Source organism: Apus apus, chromosome 4, assembly GCF_020740795.1.
Source record: "Apus apus isolate bApuApu2 chromosome 4, bApuApu2.pri.cur, whole genome shotgun sequence".
NCBI lineage: Eukaryota > Metazoa > Chordata > Aves > Apodiformes > Apodidae > Apus > Apus apus.
The window spans coordinates 101,698,274-101,719,708 of NC_067285.1; the positions used below are offsets into that span (position 1 = coordinate 101,698,274).

General features: G+C 37.7%; 1 protein-coding gene across 2 annotated transcripts in view; it reads right to left on the reverse strand.

Moving 5' to 3' along the window:
• Nucleotides 1-1,131: 1,131 nt before the first annotated feature.
• Nucleotides 1,132-21,435, reverse strand: part of STX18 (syntaxin 18) — a 65,903-nt gene continuing 45,599 nt past the window's right edge. For both annotated transcript variants that reach the window (XM_051616553.1, XM_051616554.1), the window contains 9 exons: nt 20,424-20,539; nt 19,279-19,356; nt 19,109-19,175; nt 15,414-15,529; nt 10,866-10,954; nt 3,601-3,659; nt 2,775-2,844; nt 2,019-2,099; nt 1,132-1,244 (listed from right to left, as the gene is read on the reverse strand). In XM_051616553.1, the coding sequence (XP_051472513.1) occupies nt 1,149-1,244; nt 2,019-2,099; nt 2,775-2,844; nt 3,601-3,659; nt 10,866-10,954; nt 15,414-15,529; nt 19,109-19,175; nt 19,279-19,356; nt 20,424-20,539 (772 nt within the window). In that variant the 3' untranslated portion in view covers nt 1,132-1,148. The remainder of the gene's footprint in view (nt 1,245-2,018; nt 2,100-2,774; nt 2,845-3,600; nt 3,660-10,865; nt 10,955-15,413; nt 15,530-19,108; nt 19,176-19,278; nt 19,357-20,423; nt 20,540-21,435) is intronic.

Consider the following 21,435-nt stretch of genomic DNA (forward strand, 5'->3'; position numbering starts at 1 on the left):
CCTTTTCTAGTAGCCATGTGCTTTATTGCATGTAGGTAGCTCACATGTAACTTTTGACATTTTCACTCTGTGCAGAGTAAAGAATAAGGATGCTGTTGCTTGCTGCATAAAATGTATAGAAATACACATTTCAGAAGAGACATGGCAAAACACATTTCTTAAAATATTTACAGAGGATATTCAGGTTTTACAACAGGGAAAGATCTCTTCCCCAGGACTGTCCCACACCTCAATGATTCATGGTACTTTTCCCCTTAAATTTAGGACAATAAAAACTTCAATGCACAAGTAAATACTAAGGAGAAACAACTTTTCTCTCTCATAATGATAATAATTAAACAAATAGCAAGCTTTGCAATTGAGGAGGAACAGATTGCTTATGCTTCTTGAAGTCAAAACTGTTTTTTCCTCTGATTTAACAGGAGGGAGTTTATCAATTCTGATCTACAGCTGGTTTAGAGACTTTTTTTTTTTAATACAGATTGCTCCAAATGTTAGTACTTTAACACTGTCTATGCTTTGGCTTCGTTCTTGCACCCAGAACATCTGTTTCACTGCACAATCTGTTTGTGTTGTGTTCTCTCTTTTCACCTCGAAGTAAAGCTCTTCAGTTGATTTCTTATCATTATTATTTCTAGTAAATCAACCTGATCCTTGACTTGAGTAGTTTCAAAGGATTAGCAGTAGATGTCATCCATGTGCAAAATGATCACCGTGTACTGAAGTGGTATGATTAAATAAAAGCCTGAGACAGTGTAGATGCTTCTGCACCGTAACAGTTTTCTCTTGATCTGGTCTGCACACTGGGAGCTGGACTTTGACCATCACAGATGTGTGGGTGACTGATAAAACCACTGCAGTTTTGTCTCTTCTCTTAGCTGCTCCAGCTGGTAGCTTCCTTACTGGCTCTTTCAAAGGTTTTTATATTCTTGGCAGGATTAAGTCTGGTTTCATGTTTGATAAAGGGATTTCAAATGAATGATACCAGCTCTGTCTGCACTAACAGTATTTGAACATGCTTATTTATTGGAAAATATTTCCATAATAGCAGCATGGAAAAATGCCTAAGATAATACAGGTGTGCCATATAGCCTGCCCCATTGAAAAAAGGTCAAAACGTTTACAAAAAAAGCATGTAGACAATATTTTTAATTATCATACCAGTCCAGGAAAAGCAAGGAAAATGAACACATCACAAGGAAGAACAGGATCCATACTCTAAATCCAGCATTGTTTTTGATGGCCTGTGAGGAAAATATCTCCATTACCATCACTGGAAAACATACAGTAGAATTCCAACAGTAGCAAACCAAGATGACTGTTAGTGGATTCACTCTTCCCTCACACAAGAGAAAACACAACTCGCCATTAATTTCAGGTGAACACACCTCTTTAGATTTATCACACCACAGTTTCTCTCAAAATCTTAAAACTGGTCATTAAAAAAAAAAACAAACCCCATAAAACCACAACAAAAAAATCCCAAGATCCCACACAATGGAAATATACTCAAAAGATCAATCACTACATTAAAATGTAATTGCTGAAAGGTTAGTTTTAAGTTTCAAAAGTGAAATTCTGTAATTAGAAATAATCAGGCCTTCATAACTATAATAAACAACTCCTGACTTAAAAAAAAACAAACAACCCAAAGCCTGACAGCTATTTCTGGAGCTGATTTAGCACTGCAGTCACCTGTTTCACACTCAGAGCAAGGAGCACAGCCAAAGCATTTTTCTTAGATTCTCCTTCCCAAAATTAAGTGACACAGAGGACCTGTTTTTCTCTCTTATTTTTCAGATTTGCACATGGAATAGATCTTTTTACATGACACAAACATGAATGTGAGTGACAATGAGAACTTCCACTCACTTGTACCATTTTTCCCAAATGTTGTCCTGACAGCCCAGCACACGCTGCACCTCAGGGGGGTTGAGCCTGCACAGGCACAAGCAACACTTGGGCAAAACTAAATTCTGAGAAACAAGCAAGTTTACAACACAACTTGGAGACATTACCTCTCTTATGTCTTCATTCCCTTCTTTGATATTCTCTGTTGCACCCACAACTAATTGATGGATATTATCAATATCAGTTTCCTGTTTAAAAAATAAAGTTAAGAAACAGTAATGAATGTCAAGGGAAAAAAAAACTTCCAAGGAAATGGGGAACAAGCAGAACTCAAAATCTGGCATTATTAGCATCTTAGTTTAAATGATGTTTCAACAGGCTGCCCAGTGAGGTGGTGGAGGCACCATCCCTGGAGATGTTCAAAAAAGACATGGGTTAGGGGTTGTAAGATGGATGGTTGGACTCGATGATCTTGGAAGGTCTTTTCCAACCTTAATGATTCCATGATACAAAAGTATAGAGGCAATTAAGTTGGAATTTCTTTACCTGTGATTTTCTGAGCCTGCATGTAGACATCAAAAGCAATAGGAAGTCTCCCATTTGTCTAGAATCAAATCTAACCTCTCAATTTTTGCCAGCTCTTTTGGGAGAGGTGCCATAATTTCCAGAAATGATGCTATTAAATAAGACATTTAACAGGACACTAATTCTGAGTCAGAGGGGTCATTCTAATATGTATGTTGCATTTTCCTTTCCCAGCACATACTGCTAAATAACAACAGTGAATTTTGCATTTGAAAAACAAAATTCTTCACATTTGCATCAAAGATTCATCTTATGTTTACACCCTGCATGCAACCAAGACCAGAATACCCCATCAAAACATTGAAGCTGCATTTGCTGTAGTACTAAATCATACTAACCTGCTGCAAGACCTTTTCGGTGAATATCTCTTGTAATCTGGATATTTCCACCACTTTTCCTTCAATTTGTCTTGGTAAAGAACAGAAATACTCCATTAGAAACTAGTGCAAAGACTAGTGCAGGTTCAGACTCTGCAGCCCAGCAGGCAGGCTGTCCAAAGGGAATGCTGTTGGTCAGCTGTCTGTTACGCAGCTACAGCCTGTGATCAGTGCTCTGACAGTTCATGGTTGGAGACAACCAGCCTGCAGTGAAGCTCTGGGAATGGCACCACCTGGAAGGCTGCAGATAGCAGCCCTCACCCACAGAGCTGCAGCTGGTGTGTCCTTCTTTCATCTAATATAAAAAAAAATAACCCACGGTGGACAGAAATAGTTCATTTTGACGCATCCTTTTTACATGCTGCTACTCCCCTGGACAGTACTAAAGGTCCAGAAGTCAGGCTGTAGCCTGCATCAGCCACCCACAGCTTGTGCACAGGCAGGGGGAGCAGAGGGAGCAGGGGGCACAGCCACTCTGTGGGACAAGTGGGGCTCGCCAGGCACCCGCAGCCGCCACCTGCGGAACCTTTCAGAACTTAGGTAAGTGATACAGAAGGTAGAGCTCCCAAATTAAACCACTACTATTTTGGATAGTTGGATTGTCACTCTGAACCTCTCCTTACACGTGTGTGAACTCACACAGTTTGTCTCCTGGGTGCTCCTCTTTCATCCCTCCTCCTACCGCACCACTACAATGCAAACAGCCGGGTGTCCTGCAGCAAATACCCTCTGTGTGGGTTATGGGACCAGCATGCACAGTAATCTGTCCAGTAACAGAAAATCATACCTTACTTCATCAGAGAGATTGTTCATTTCACCAATGAGTCTCTGGTTCTCCTGTTCAAACTGGAAGAAAGAAAACAGGTGAGTTCACATGCTTGGACACAGGGAACTCCCTTTAACCCCCACCCCACTCAACCAACTTCCTCCCCTTCCTGGCAATCTATTTACAATATGTCTCAACTAAAAAGATCTTTGACAATTACTAACTGAACAGTATGAATCTGCTTATTTGTAACCAGTCACAGTAACACTTGTCATTCTCCTCACATGAATGAAACAAACCCCAAAATAGCTTGAAGTTTGCTCAAGCTACTTTGCAGTAAGGAAAAATATAGTGGCTGAAATTTGTCCTTTTTTATTATTTTAGAAATCTGAGTGGGGAAAGCTTTCAAGCTTGTGAAAGCGTGTGATTCTCTTCAGGATACCTTTGCATTGTCACATTATTCATGCACTGCCAATGGCACCAAGTTATGAGCTTTTAGATTTTGCTACAGTATGAAATATTTTTACATCTAGCACTTCATTGGCTTTGGCTATTGCAGCAGATCTCTTCAATTTAAAATTAATGAATAATCAATGAAATATTTGAATATACTTTTAGTAGTACATTTTTTAAAATACAAGCATAAATAGAAGACTTTATACAGGAATATAAGCTTTGACTTTTCAAATGTACCTGACTGTCAGATCATCTGGGATTCATTACAGAACAAGTGATCATGCAGCAAAGGCCATGACATGATTTGCTGAAACAAAATCTTCACAGCTGAGAAAGGTATCCTGTGTTGTAGTGGAGTTGGTTGGAAGCTGCATCACAAGGGCTGCGTTTTAGAGAGAACCTGCCAGAGCACACTGAGCTGGGATGTTCAAGGTGCCTCAATGAGTTTAATCCTGCAGCCTGGCAGCCAGATACAGCTGGTGAAAGCCTGAGGGAGGCCTGCAGTGTGCTGCTCCCTGCTCTGCTGCACTCCCTGCTCAGTGCTGCTCCCTGCCCTGTGCTGCTCCATGCCCCAAGGCCACTCAGACCCAAGCCACAGGCTCTCAGGAAGCGCTGGGAAAGGCTCCTGCCATCGGGCACAGCAGAGCACCTTGTATCAGAAGGGTTAATTCCCATTCTGGGGGATGGGGGAGAAGCTTACTTAAGGTATTCTGCCAATTACTTCTACATGGCCACAGCCTCAGTACCAGCTGGGCCTTTGCATTATGGACACAGATCCTTGCATGCTGCTCACCCACCGGATAAGAGACCTGGTCTACATGGCTGTACAGCACATAGAGGATACACGTTTCTGCTGAAAACATGACCTGCTCCATGCCTCTGGCAAACCTGAGTGAGACATGCCATGGTGTGAGTACCAGAAAACTGGGCTCAGAATGCAAAGAATGTGACACGGGAGCTGCAAAAGGCAGCAAGGTCTCTGCTAGGTCATTAATCTCCTTATTTTGAAGGAGCCTACATAACACACAGGGCTCTGGGTGTAGTTCAATCACATTACAACTTCATCAGCAGCAAAAGCACTGCAGTCCTCTTGGCCACCTTGCAAGGTCTCGTTATCCTGTGTTGCCAACGATGGCAGCGCCGACAGAGCAGCAGGGTTCACACGTCAGGCTTGGGTTTCAGTTGGTACAACAGGACTTGCTCACTATCTCAGCCATATGCCCAACATTTAAGCTTGCAAGAAAAAGTAGTGTTGACTAGAGAAGACACTTAAGTATCGGAAAACTTATCACCTTGTGCAAAAAGCCAAAGGAAGGAAGGAGGGGCAAAAAGTCTGAATGATAGAGCATTATGCTAACGGTGAGGGTCATGGTCCATTGGGGACAGGCAAATGGCATTTTGCTTTTGGAGCAGTGCTGCTGAAATAGCTGAAAGTTAAGAACTTAGTATTTCAAAGTAGCAACATGAAAATTAGTGGATATAATAGGACATACAGTTCATCTGACCTATCGCTTCTTTCACAGAGCCAGCCTGTAGAAATACGTACATTTAACATTACTGCTACACTGAGTGATGATCCTCAGGTCACCACTGTGACCCCCACCGTGCCCCAATGCTTCAGAGGCTGATGGATACATCCCTTGAAATGATCCAGAATGTTCCTGGTGACACTTCTGCCATATCAAGTACTTTCATAATACTAACACACAGAAGAAATAAAGCATCTATACTGCTCAGGGTGAAGTGGAAAAGATCTAGTGCAGCCACAGTACCTGACTCTGACAACAGCAAATTAAATGTCAACCTGGTTACTGTGTTAAAAATCAGAAATTTGAAGGTTTAATCCAGCAGAAATGAGTGTGAAATCACCAGTATGTTTAACGCAGGGTAACTGTGAATCTCACAGAAAAAGGTTTAGTCTTCTGACACAGGCACTTTGTGTCATGAAGAATAATTAAAAATTATTTTTTATTTCTTTTAAAATACAAATGTCTTTTTGTACTAGACATTCACCCCATCTACCTGCTTGGCAAGGCCAGCTTTCTGTCCTTGGTTAAAGGACTCCAACGAGTCTAAGATCACAGGTAGTGAGAAGGGCAGCTGGACACTGTCACCTTCGCTGTGGGGTAGAGGCCTCAGGAAAGGAGCTCAGTACCATGGATTGAAAGCAAACAGAGGAACATACTGTACAGCTCCCTGAAAGCCCACTGATTTCTACTCTAGAGATCCAGTGCTCCAACATATTAGTGTTGCAGCACATCCAAATGTCATTGTCACTGCTGTCTGTAGTGTCTCTTTCTGCAGAACACAGCATTTGTTAAAATATCATTGATAAGTACAGTGATATTTACTTCACAGTGGTGAACAGTTAGGTGTGTTTCATCACTGCACTCCTGTCTCTGGCTTTAGTGGAGTCACCTCAGAAGAAAGCCAAGGAACAGAGCAATGAAACAGGGGCATGAGATTTAGCACTGAGACAACTGGTTGGTCCTTGAGTGACTAAATGGGGCTAGCAAGCTGTAATTGTTTCTCTGACTTCTGTAAGGATCAGTACTTCTGTATAAGTATTCAAATCAAAACCACCCTATTTTGCTGCCTTAGTCAAACTAAGATGATAACTAATTCAGAAGGCAAGTTTTCAATAAAGAAACACTGAATTATTTTAATCCCTTATAAATAGCACAAATCCACTTGTAATCTTTCAGAAGTCCCTTTGATATTTAAAACTCTCCACTGGCACAGATTCCTTTTGAAACTGCTAAATGATCTTTGCAACTTGAAATCATGGCTGTGGACTGCTCGGCATGGACAGCAGTAAGATATGCTCAAACAGTCAACTGAACAAAAGGTCAGAGCACAGAACACATCATGTGTCACAAAAGGGATTTGCATGATGGGAACATAAACCAAACTCTAGCAATCAGTACAGCTCAATGGTTTATGGCTTATAAAAGTAGCCTCTTCTATGACAGTGAAATAGTCTCTTACCAAAGTGTGGTATTAAGTGACAAACTGCTTAAGGTGTATCTAAAAATTTAATGCACAGAAGAAATAACCACAGTTCTTTTTTGCTATCCCATGAGAGAAGTCATTCTAGGTACTGTACCTGAATGTAAGACAAAGAAAGAAAGAAAAAGTTGGGAAAACTGGGTGTTTTCACAACCTGAACAGCAAAGCCAGATTTTTTTTTTCCCACTCAATGCAACCACAAGATCTGCTCACAGTGATAAAAACCATCAATATAACCTGCACTCAGAGTTAGAAACTGAAATTTATTGTGCAAATCATATGATAGCCTGCAACCATTTTGAGCAATGTAAAGCTCTCTCCTGTGGGTAAAATACTGATAGAAATTGCTGCTGTAGCAATATGATAGGGCTTTAATTCATTACTTTAGCAACACGAAGGATCATGGAACCATGACTGGGAATTGTTAAATATGATTTGACTCAACACATTCCAATTTAAAACCAACACAGCAGTTTCTACACTGTAACCCACCCTCTTCTGAGAACTGCTGGATTTTCTGAGTAACTTAAATGTAGTTGGTTCACACCTCACAAATCAAATGTTCAAAAAGCTAAAATCAACTTCTCTGCAAACATAATGCAGAGCAGAAATAATGAACTATCCTCTGAGTGCACTTAAAGCACAATGAAGTCATTAAATATTGCCAAGTTAGAATGAAGGGTTTATGTGAGCAATGAAAAAAGGAATACAAATTCAAATACTCAAATTATTTCCTAGTTACATCTATATTTATATCTTGTACCCAAATTTACCTGAAATTTAGAATAATGGGTCCAGTGACTTTAAAGTCTGTTAGAAGTGAACTGATACAGTATCCAAGTTGTATTAATAAAGGCCAAGTATTAGCTGTAAGTTTCCTCAAAAAGGCACTGAAAGAGCAGTTTTGCAGTGGAATACTCACCATATAGATCCCTAGCCTTTGTAAATTATCTAATTACAGTGTTCATAAAACAGAAATGAAAAAAACAACAAACCCTAAAAAAACCCAAATCACATTGGGTCCACAGAACAGAGCAATGGATTGCTCAGCTCTGAGCATCAATGTATCAATGGCAATGTTTACATGTGAAATGCTGCTGTGCACATACATGTATTACACTAATATACAACTCTCTGTTCAGTTTGACAACTCCAGTAACACACAATCCAATCCAGAGGAAAAAAAGATAACCTGACAAGAAATGACCCTCACTGGGGGGCATTAACTTTAACCAGAAACAACCTACTCACTTTCTACTTGACAACTGGTGGAGAAAGAAAAAAATGTCTATTAAAACTGCTATGAATTACTAACTTTTCTTTCAAATCATAACAAATGCAGACTCCTTCCTAGGCCTTATGTGGAAGTAACTGATGCTTGTTAATTCTCAGTAGAGGCAGAAAACAAGCCTGTAGTTCTTCACAAGAGTGCCAGAGGCACAGACTCATGGTCAGTGTGAGAAGCAGTGAGATGCCACCAGGCCCTGCACTGGAGTGTCACAGGAGAGAGCAGCTCTAGGCAAAATCAGACGCACAGCAAGATTCAACAGGAGATTCAGACACCAGCTAAGAAACAGCTTTCTGCAAAATTTAGAATCATTTATAAGCAGAGACAAGGCTGTTCTAGTGGTAACTTCCTTTTGTATGCTTTTTTCAACTTCAGTTTTCTAGTACTAAAACACACAGTACTCCAAGTACATAACAAAAATAAATGTTAAATGTAAATGTAAATTCACACATGGAAATTTGAGAATAAATTATGGCACAAGAGCAGTAATAATATTTCAGTGTATTAATATATACAGGCTCTCAAAGCATGTTACATTTATTTTGGCAGCATTTTGATCTTCTGTTTCTCTAAAAAGAGTAGTAAATTTGTGTCTTTTCCCATGGAGTTGACTGATCATAGAATCATAGAATCAGAATCCTAGGGGTTGGAAGGGACGTCAAAAGATCATCTAGTCCAACCCCCCCTGCCAGAGCAGGGTCACCTAGAGCACATCACACAGGAATGCATCTAGACGGGTCTGGAATGTCTCCAGTGAAGAAGACTCCACAACCTCTCTGGGCAGCCTGTTCCAGTGCTCTGTCACTCTCATAGTAAAAAAATTTTTTCTGATATTCACCTTAAACCTCCTATGCTCCAATTTGTATCCGTTACTCCTTGTCCTATCACTGGTCATCACTGAAAAAAGCTTAGTTCCATCTTCTTGACACTCACCCTTTACATATTTGTAAACATTGATGAGGTCACCCCTCAGTCTCCTTTTCTCCAAACTAAAGAGACCCAGCTCTGTCAGCCTTTCCTCATAAGGGAGATGTTCCACCTAAACCTAAAGCTAAAATCTAAAGTTTTCAGCACAAGTTATTTTTCTAGACTTAATCATGGAACTGACATCAAGGCACTGTTATATTCTATGTACTTTTCTTGCAAACTATAGGCAGAACTGGGTAAGCAAGGAATAAGGACAAATATAGCCTCTCTGCACTAAAAGTTTATTTAATTTGGAGCATCAGAAAGATGCAACTGACCTAAGACGTGATATCTGGGGCCTTACTCTAAAAAGTGTAAAAGAGTTTAATGATAAGAAATGTATTTATTCCCAAAGTACCATGGTGAGAGATGTAACATGTTTGAATCTTTACATTGAGGGCTACAAAAAGCAATCCAACATTCAGCAGTCAGTTAACAGTAAGCCCTGTCAAAGCTGTCACCTCTGATGCTTGTTTCCTCCTGATCCTCTGGAAGCTTACAGCAAGGAGGTTAATAATACTGTGCCTCACCCAGAAAAATGACCACATATAATTATATTTAAAAAGAAAACAGAACAGAAATATGCCTTTAGGTTTCAGACCAGCACTCAGGAACAATATGAGAACATCAAGAGCAGCCTCTGAAGAACCTTTTATCTTTGACAAACCATACCATAATTATGTGCAACTTGCTCATCTCTGACGGGAAGAGTGATGCATAATTGTGTTGGGAACATCTCCAGTCACTGCCAAGGAAGCTTCACATACTTTTACTGCAGCAGCCCTTTGCCTTAGGAGAGCTTGCCATTTTGAAAATTGCACATCTACTGGCTAGTTACAGATCAGATTTTCTTGCTATATATAGAACAAGGCAAGAACAAGAAAACAAGGTTTTCTAGGAGTTCTGACCCATGTTCAAAACAATACATTTTAGGAATATCAAAATGTCTAACAGATAGGTTGTCAGCAATCCTGCCTATGATAGACATATTCTATTCTATCAGTTCTACTGTAAGCAGAATTTTATCAGACAATACATAAACGTGTTGATAACATGGAAATGCAAAAAAGGTAAAATTAATGAGATTCTGTTCTGACAGAAAGCTTGTACCTATTCCTTCCAGTAAACCAATCTGATTTTCACCATCCAAAAAAATAAAAAAGGAATTATAACTGCATAGGTATACATAAGTAGTGTAACTATTTAAGGTGTATTCTAGAAACAGTCCGAGTAAAAAAAGGCCAACACTTTATTCTTTCATAATGCTTTTTCTGATGTTGCCCTGACTTCTATTGTTTCCTGAATTTAAAAAAAAAAGCAATTCCTAACTGTAATTTTTAAAAACAATTTTAACTTCAATTGTAGCAATTATTTTGTAGCAACTTTAAGTATTAGCTACCAACAGAAGAACCAGAAAGCCATGTACAAAAGGTATATCTTGTTACAGCATTATTCTGTATAAAATGAAAATTGAAAATTAATTTTGGTAAATCTATACTTTTTTAAACATAAACAAATAGAGCAGAAAATAAAAAAAAAAATACAATAAAACACAAGATATACTTACCATTTGTATTTCTTCTGGTGACAGCTCATCTTCATCTTTGCCATTCCCCCATAATCCAAGGTTACTCTGGGTATCATGCAGGTTCCTGTCTGTAAAAGAACCACCAACACTTGAGACAACGCAGGACACTGAATAATAAAGTGTAAATAAATGTTCATCCATTTCAGAAAGATAGTGAACTGGTATCCATCATTAACTGAGATTTATCCTATATTTACAGCACAAAATTACATCAGTAACCTTTCATTTCTAAAATAGGACAAAAGTCAGCACGTATGTTTCATTTTGTGAACTACAAGGAGCTGCACTAAGATGCTGACAGTGAAGGATGTAAAAGAACTCACGACGCACACAGATTTTTAGGGCACAAAATACTGTAGCATTTGTTGTTTAACAGAAGAAAGCACGTAATTTTCAAAATGACAGCTTATATGCAAACTACTATATTTCAATGAGACTTGACAGATCAACCAGCTCCTCATTCCAAAAAGTGAAAACAGAAACTCAAAGACATTTTGAGCAAAGTTCACAAACTTTGACAAACTCTCTCTCCTCATGCTGTTCCAACTACAGTGCAAATCCTACAGCACACTGTGCAAGGCTTCCTGCATGTAACAGGAATTGGATCCAATCCCACAAACTAACCCTTACACATCAAAGCTGCTTCTGTGATTTCAGTAGTACTTCCCCTGTGATTCAGTCTAATCATCTGCATAAAGCTTAGCAGGAGTTGGGCATGAAAGATCTTGAACAGCTATTTCTGGGATGTTTCCTTCTGGAAGATTTATTTTTAGGCTTAATTATACACTATTGATTATAGATGAAGAAGTTAGAATGGAAAAGAAACCACGCTACAGAAACCTGGTGTTTCTGAAGCTGTTCTAGCATCAGCATTTAAAACCCTAACAATAAGGCTGCACTCTGGAGAAGGCCTCTCTTCTCCTCCAAAATGGCTGTGACATTTTTACAAAACCCAAAAGACAGATTTGCATCACCCCACAACAGATCAAACTGAACCTGCTTTGGCTTATCAGATGCAGGTTGCAAACTGAACACAGAAAGGTTTAGCTTTTACTTTGTGATAGATTACAGACTTCCTGTTTATGCCAGCTAATTTTTTCAGGCATTTGTAAGCATTTTAATTTGTTTTGTTATAACCTTCTACACCTAATTTTTTTCCAATTGCATAAGCAGCACTGGTGCATTCAGATGATGCATCATCCAGACTTCTCTTGGGAAGCCTCTGAAAGAAATAGTCCCATTTATAAACAAATATATGAAAAACATTATAATCAGAATTTTTCCCCTTTATCCTTTATTGTAATATTTGTGAAAACCTATTGTTCTGTATGTCTCATTTGTAAATGTGTATTTTGCTTCCCCACAATCAAAGCAAGATCTACAAGCTGACTGTTATAAATGAGGGATGTGGACAAGGAATATAGTAAGTTGTTTTTTCTAAAACAACAACCACAAAAAAAATCCCACCAAAAATAGACATTTCTTACAAGTTATAAGAAATACAAACTGGAATATCCTCAAAGATTGTTTAGAAAGGATTCACTTCTATGTTTTCCACGGATTATCATCAGTATTTCAAGTCTATTTCACAGAAACACAAGACTTATTTGTTTAGGCAATCAATGTATTTACATGATATCAAAATTACAATGAATGATTTACTGGATTAAAGGAAAAGAATATAATTAGTTTATGGAGTCAAGAAGTAAGATATATTCCTTTCCTATCCCAGAGGAACCAATTACTTTCATGCACTGTCAGCACTGCTAAAAAACAGCACCTGTATCCAATGTGATTGCTAATAAGCAAATACAGGTATGGTAAGAGGGAAGTGAGAAACAGATCTCCCCGGGGTTCCTCCTGCCACTGCAGTACACTTCTGGCCAGTGGGAAACCTGTTCTGCAGCTTTCATGGAGCTGACAAGAATGATGCTCTTCTGCAATTCACCCAGCAAAAGCCAAACTACTTTATTTTTGCAGAAAGAGAGGGAGTTAAAGCATGACAGAGTTACAAAGTAATGATACAATTCTCTGAACCTTTTGCATGCTGAAAGGAGACAGATGCTAAGCTTGTGGAGCTGTTCAAAAGCTACTCACTATTTACATTTATTTCAAAATAAATACTGTTCACACAGAAAAGCAATCTCCAGAGGGACTATTTTCCTACCATGAAGGAAGTCCAGCCTAATTCTAAAGAGGTGCTTTGCCTCAAAACAAAAGTAATCACATTTTGCTGTGGTTTCTGCCAAAAAAACAGACAAAGCCCAAGCTGTGCTTCAGCACTCCAGTAGGACATTCAGCTGTCCATAACATTCAACTTAAGGACAGGACCACAGCTGCTCTCAGAGGAACTATCATAAATACTAATGATCACCAGCATCCAGAGGATGAAATATTTATTTCTAAACGCCGTAATTTCTCCAATTTCTTAAAAATTTGAGAAGTTACTTGTAAAAAAAAATAATTATCAAGGGCTAGAAGACTTAAACTGAGCTTCTTGTTTCCTAGTCATCTCGTTCATGCTATTCCCATGCTTTGACAACCACCTGCCAGCCAAGTCACAAGGCTGATTTCTACAAGCCGCAGCAACCGACACTTCCGTGAGGAATCACAGGTTGTGTGTATTTACAAACTGTTTCAGACAGATTTATTTTGATACACAAATTTCATAGCTTTCTCAAAGACTAGTCAGCAATCCCTCATTAAGCACTTCATCAGCATCACTGATGTGAGAGGACTCCTACTTTCTTATAAAAATTGAAGCATACACTAATAAAAGTGAAAACTGGAACTACTGTGCAAGAACCAAAGCTTCGTTTTTGCTTATTGCAGGGGTTTGCTGTGCCTAAGGCAACCAAAGAACAGTGTTTTCCATGGTGTGGCACAGATTTTTGGAGCTAAAAATTGTAATGACATCATGTGGTGGGAGTGTTCACTTTCAGTCAGAGACATTCAGCAAAAAGACAAGAGCAGAGGGCAAAAGAGAGACTACAGGCTGCAGCTTCTCTGCTAGCACCAGCTGGCAGCTGTCAAACACTGATAATGCACTGGGCTGAAACTCGAGGTGCTGCAGCACTGCAGACAGACTGTAACAACATACTAGGCACTAGAAATGACACATAATCAAAATCTTTACTTCTTACAATAAATTCAGTGTCGGACAGGGGGAGGGAGGCCATAGGCATATTGATAGGGCTGCTGCAGCACGAACTGTTTAGGAAGATAAGCAGTGCCATATCAGAAAATCAAACCTTTCACACACTGTGAGGTAACACAGTATTAGAGTTTCCATCAGGCATGGAGTACGCACTTCATGTGAATCCATTCATTGCATGGCCCAAAATCACCCAACAGAGGAACATGTAAAATGAAAATGGCCAAAGAAACAATACCTGATTATCAGAATAATATGGCCACCCAGTGCATTTCCTCCATCTTGGTGAAATATTGTCCTAATGTAATGCCACATTTCATACAGCTCCTGTTTTTCTCCAAAAATAACTGTCACGCTGTAAATCACTGGGTACCTTGGACTCCTCTAGGCAGCATAAGCAGAACTGAAGCCAGGGAAAGGAGACCTTATCATTGTATATAAGTATCTAAAGGGTGAGTGCAAGGGAGATGGAAACAGGCTCTTCTCAGTAGTTACCAGTGTCAGAAGAAGGGGCAACAGGTACAAGTTGGAACATAGGAAGTTCCATTTAAATATGAGGGAAAATTTCTTCACAGTGAGTGTGAAAGAGCCCTGGAACAGGCTGCCCAGGGAGGCTGTGGAGTCTCCATCTCTGGAGATATTCAAAACCTGCCTGGATACAGTCCTGTGTAAAGTGCTCTAGGTTATCCTATTTCAGTGGGAGAGTTGGACTGGATGATCCCCAGAGGTCCCTTCCAACTCCAGCAATTCTGTGATTCTGTGAAAGCAACTTCAGAATCACAGAAACAAGATTCCTTTTTAGGTTGCAACCTGAAATTACCTGCCTAGTGTGGCACTCCAGAAGGCACTGTGCCAGGAAGTTCTGCCAGCATACACCTCCCAAAGGTGGACCAAAACAGCTAAGAGAAGGGACTTCAGATTCCTCAGCCTCAGAAGTAGGCCACCAAGGAGTCAAAAGCAATGTTCACGTGTCCTGTCAATAATAGCACCTACAGTAGGGCATACAACTCAAGGTGTCTGTCCTTAAAACCTATAAAATGTCCCCAGAAAGACATTGAGCTAATTTCCAAGTCCTTGCCATCAGTGAAAGGAATCTGAAAAGAAATCAGACAGATCTCAGAAGATATAAAGTAGACGGATATTGATAAAAATATATAAAAAGGAAAGAGTTCACACAGAGTTCATTAAGCATGTCAAAAAGCTTACGATTTTGCTTCCTCAGAACATGCTTCACAGAAGCCTGATCAAGTCAGGGAAGATGAAAATAGAAAAGATTCAAGTCATGGGAACAGGCCCTTGTGATTTGAAGGAAGTACTATTGACCTGACAGACTAGGCCACAAAAGGTAAAATCTAACTATGTTTTATTCTTACCTTTGCTTTCCTCAGCAGAAAGTTTTTCGTCAGAATCATCTAAAGAATTCTGTGAAGATTTTTCAGGGGAAAGAGGTGATTTCGAGATGTTGCTTTGCTCAGGTTCAAGTCTGGACCTAGAAGCAAAAGAGCCTATAATTTAACTGATATTACACAGCTGAATTTCTCCAAAATGAGAACAACCACAGATTATCGCATTTGATGCTTTAAGTCTTGCAACCTTCTTGGTAAAGATTTTCCAGCCAAGACACAAATCACAGTTAGCAACTTTTGCTGAAATATTATTACACAAGCAAAGAAAGTTTGAATAGTATTCCTGACCAAAACACATCACATGTTCGGAGTTGAAGAGAATTTAGAAGGCATAAAAACACACAGTTTATTAAACTTCCTTTCAAAAACCCAAACAAACATTTTGATTTTAGTGAAAACTCATTCTAGCAGCAATAGGCAACACCACTGCTTTAATTTTTTCAAGTAATAACTACAATTTTACTTTATATTGTCAATTATTATAAAGGAAAATAAAAATAGGACAAAAATAGCATTTTCCTGACGTGGGTAATATTACATAACTAGCTTTAAAGAACAGTTTCAGCAGGTTGAAAGCGAGCCTTTCCTTCTCTGCCAAAAGACACGATTTAGCAGCAAGGAAAAGAATAAACAGATGTAGTATATATCTGCCCACTGCATGGTATGTCCCTGCTATGTAATTTTAACACAAAGACAATGCAAACAAGTGAGAAGTTATTCAGTGATTATACATTAAGTACTTCTCAAGTATGTTTCATTGTAGCACCAAAAAAAGTTTTAAATTGGGGGCAACATTTTTTTCAGTATCCTTCTGTGGTATATTGTTGTCCACAATGAATTCTTTAAGTGCTACATAGCAGACAGTTAAATTCTTAGCAATTATGCTGTTTGTTAGAGAAGCTTAAGAACAAAAAAATCAAAAAGTAATGGGCTGAATCACCTGCTGTGCCTCCTTCATCACTTCCTCCCCGCTCAAATAGAATCAACGGTTAATCTCATTAAGATCTGCAACCTTCCCCTGCTGCTTAACAGAAGGTGTTGCATTTTGTGTTCCTTTCCTTCTTCGTATTCTGTCTGAATTCTAACTCATAATTAGAAAATTCTAAGAAAAACAGAGTATAATGCATTAGTCATCACTGAGTGAATACACTATTTGAATAAGAAAAATCCGTAACAGGGAACACTTCCTCATTCTAAAAACTCTGAAAGCACTGGTCTTTTGGTAATTTTACAATGAAAGAACTCTTCTCTCATCTCCTGCCTCTCAAGTCCGAAATTTGCCTAATAATGAGGGAAAAAGAGACTCATCTGGATGTCCATGCAGTTCAAATGAATAGTTCTGATACAAACAAAACACCGGTTCCCTATACAATAAAAATATTAACTTGATTTGAGTAACTGTATAAATAATTGCATAAATAATTCACAAGATATTCTAATGGGAAAGAAAAAGAGTTTTACATTGAAATGAATTAGAATTTTGAATACCAAAAATATAAAACCTGAAAATCATAACCAAGTACCTTTACAGAAAAGGTGGCTTGTGTTTCTATTTCTCAACTTTTCCTTCTGAGGAACTAGTCCTATGTAATTGGTAGAACTTTTTAATAAAAAAATATGAGTTAATACATAAAGGCAACTTAAGCAAGAAAAGTACAACACTCAGGCAATTTATTGAAGAGCTCAGGATGTTAATCAATATAAAAAGAAACATAATGAAATGTATTTCTACTGCAAACCTTTCAGTATTAAGTTGACTAAATTCCAGGAAAGATCTGCACTAGGATTTATTGACTTTTCAAGTGTATTCCTTTATTGTTTGTTGCCCTTCCTTTGCACAGTATGCTAATGTACAAAGTTTTCAATTAAAAACTAACAAAATGCCTGGGATGCACTATGTAAAGAATGACTAGCTCTTTTAACTGATGGAACATGTTCTCATTATCACAGAAAGTGTCTGCTGAAAGCCTTGGGGAAATTATGAACCAACCAGTTGAAGGCATATGAAAATAGACAATTCTTTTTCAAGTCATCATAAAGATTGGTTTATGCCCTCTGATTTAAACTGAGTTTTAATTTAAATTACAATTTAGCCATTACATCACATTTGCAATGCATACAGACTCCACCTGGTTAATATCTGTTTTCTAGTTTTTACATCCATAGAAAGAGGCAAAGAGGTATCCTCCAATATTACATAAAGGGATTGCATCTTTTGGATTATTTTTAATGCCTTATTGCTCATTATTTGTCTAAATTATGAAATTGCACTTTCTCTGCTCATGTTTAGCACACATCAAATCTCTTGAACCTGGGATTTCACAGGGAAACAATAATATAAGAGTAAAACAAACAGAAGAGCTGGTATTTGTTAGCCAAGTGTATAGCTGCAGGAACCATGCTATCCTTCTTTGAAGTTCTTTAGTGTGAAGAACACTGATAAGGTTATGTATTTTTATGCACCAAAAATATCATAGTTTGTTTTTACTGAAAAGTTATGTGAGATACAAAAATGCCAACACCTTACTTTATTTTCATTACTTCTTACCAAATTTCAGAACTGGTTTGGGGTATTTTGTTTACTTGGTTTTGGCTTATACTACCATTTATGTCTCAGGAGGATATATCTGAGTGAATCTAACTGTGCTTAATCATGCTGAATCACTCTGTACTAACAGACTTTTGAAAACACCTGTCTAGTTTCAATGTAAATATCCAAACACCAAGCTGATAAAGTAGCATTAAGTTTTGGAAAAACACTCAGGCATTTATTTATTGATGTGTACATTCTAGAAATTGTTGTTTTTTAAAAACGTGTACATAATGGAACTTAAGGTTAGCGTTCAAATAATGCAGACTGAGAAGACATGGAGGGCCTTTCAGGTATTAAATAAACTGAAAACCTATTAATTTTCCCAGCCATTCTTACTTCTGGGAGTGTGCAGAAAAAGAAACTGAAAAAGTATGGGTTTTGATACTGGACTGAAAAAAAACAGAACAAAAAGCCAGCAATCACATAATCTCTAACTTCTGTTAGACATTTTCACCTCTACATTAGCAGCCTGAACGTGTCTCACAATAGGAAGCAGAAAATCTTTTGTTTCAGTTAAGAAGTTACATTCCAGATTATTTTAATCATGTTTGTGTCTACATGCCATGAAGACCAGTCATCTCAAGTAGCATTTATTCAAAACATAATCACTTGCATTAGCAGAAAGATAGTGGCTTTAAAAAAAATAAAGTGAGAAAGAACTGAACACATCCTATACCTGAACAGACAGTGTCCTAGTATTATCTTTGAGATGTATTATCAACATGCGGGATTTAATTCTAAATTATTTTATGCAGAATATTGCTTAATGGGACACACAATAAATATTCTGTAGAAGTCCAATAGGATTATCAGCCCCCATCTTACTGATTTGGTGATTTATTCATTTACATAAATGAGAAGTACAAGAATAGATTGGCACTCTGCCATTTAGAGGTTTCACACGCCAGAAGTGTAAAACAGCCCTGGAATGCGCCTCCTGACAGCACAAGTTGGTCACTCAACTACAGATTTCCACTAAAACCATATCCTTAGAATCTAAATATGGAGAGTTTTGTTCAATGTCCTGTAAATGAAAGGCACAGTTAAACTATGTTTTGATAATACTCACAGTCTCTTCTTATCTATCACTCGCTTAACTCGGATGGCTCTTTGTTCAGAGTACAGCTTGCACACTCCTGTCCAACACAGCAGGAAACAAAGCTTCAGGTTAGAAAAGCATGGTTTCTTTCTTGGAAAATGCAGTAATTAATTTTTAACCATTCAATAAATAACAAATACTTTTTAAGTAATCTTCAATGAAGTCCAAGACAGCTGTTCTGTGCTCCTTCACCTGAGCAGACTGGACACCCTTGTGTGCTGAAATACAAAAGAAAGATGTAACATAACCTTGCACAAAAGTTTGTGTTTTCAGTTGATATGGAAGTTATATTCAAGACCCTATTAACATTTAATATGTTATATATTAGTATTTATTTTAAACATAGTTATATTTAAATATAGGTTCTGTAAAACAGTAAATCATAATAACAAACCAACAGCTGAAAACTGGTGTCTTACAATATTTATCTTATTGATTTGTTATATATGCCACTGAGTCATATTATGACAAATTTCTAGACAAGAATAGATGTCACCAAGCTAAGCATAGCAAAGCAGGTCTAGAAATTTAACTTGCTTAAAATACTGAACTTTTAACTTCTTACATTCTTTGGTATATAGACTGTAGAAACCTTCGGGATTTATTGTGTCAAGCATCCTTTTAATTCCTATAAATCAATATTTCTTATTTTTGTACTATGTAGTTCCCATGCATGACTGACTTTTAGTGATTCTGCATCTGTGTTTAGCATTATTCAGCATTAATCTCTGTTTAGATGGCATTTCAAAGCTGATTAAAATCTTTGGTATATTGATAAAACACACAAATACAGCAAGTCAACCTGAAAATGGTGAGACATACAGGAGTTGTCCCTATGAGTTTTGCAAGATTATAAAGGTATGACCCCATACTCAAGCTGTCTAAAATGCTGTTAATTATCTCTAACTTAGAAAGATTATACTTGTAATACCGTACAGGTGGACAAGCTAGAAAGAGATGACCACTGAATTTAGTGAACTATGGTTCAGACCTGTGTGTCACAGTCCTATTCAACTAGTAAATATTTAAGACTATCTTTTTTACACTTGTTAATAAGTGTATTTGAAGAAATAAAATTCTATGCTATGGCTCCTCCTTCCACTAACATTCAAGAAAATTAAGTACAGTACTAATCAGCCAGTGGGATATACAGAACAAAAAAGAAAAAAAGATAAGACTTTGCCGATCTCTTTCCAAAAGCATTTCAGATTTTACCACCCAATATTCAGTGTTATATTAGCCTTTATCAATAAGAAAAAACCCGTATCAGAGTTGCTCAGTTTACCTTCTGTTCTCAGCTGATTAATGGCATCAGCGCAGGTCCTCATAAATATCTGAGCATCTTGATCTATCTGATCACGCTCTGTGTCTGTCATCCTCACATATTCAGACATAATATGGCTGAGAAACAAGACAAACTGTCACTTAAGAAATCCCCAACATAAAATCAACAAGTACACATTTTAGACCTTCCCTCTTACCACCTTCATGGAAGCTTTTCTGCAGCACTAATTTTCACAGAAAAAGAATAAAAAAATACAAGAACCATCACTGAAAAAAAGCAACTTCTGCAAAGCTGTGAGGTTTTAAAAAACATGTTCAAGTAGTAAAAGAAGTAGAAAATATTTTATATCATTTCACCCATAATCAAACACTGGCCAGATAAAGAGGCTAGAAAATATATCATTACCCTCAGCACTTATCCTAATGAGGCATATTTAAAGTCTAAAAACATGAAAACAAGAAGAATAAAGGCACAGCTCAAATGCTTTAAGTAGTTCAGAAAGTTTGGACTTATTTTACTTAAATGCATGTTCTCATTATCCTAAATATTGAGTTTCATTTTAAAGGTAGCTGTACTATGAAATCTGTGAATTCAAAGCATAGTAAAGAAAAACACTGGGAAAAAATACACATTTTTAATATCAAGTAGATTATAAGATTTATTAATACCCGTTCATGTTGTTTCTATTTTAGATTATATATTTAATATTTTATAATAGGATTACTATATCTTTTTGTAACTAAATTAATAAAAATGGAGGCTTGTCAGTAAAATATTAACACACAGTAGATAACCACCTGAAAAGCATACTGCATAAAGATGTTTAACAGTGTTTCCACAGCCATAGATGACAGGATGATAAAACTTCACTAAAGCAGCTCATCTTAAGTTCATCCTGGGTTTCCTGATTATACAGTCATCATAGCCTACAAAAAAGGGCCAAAAGGAGGATCCAGGGAACTACAGGTCTGTCACCCAGACCTCAGTACCAGGGAAGATTATGGAGCAGTAT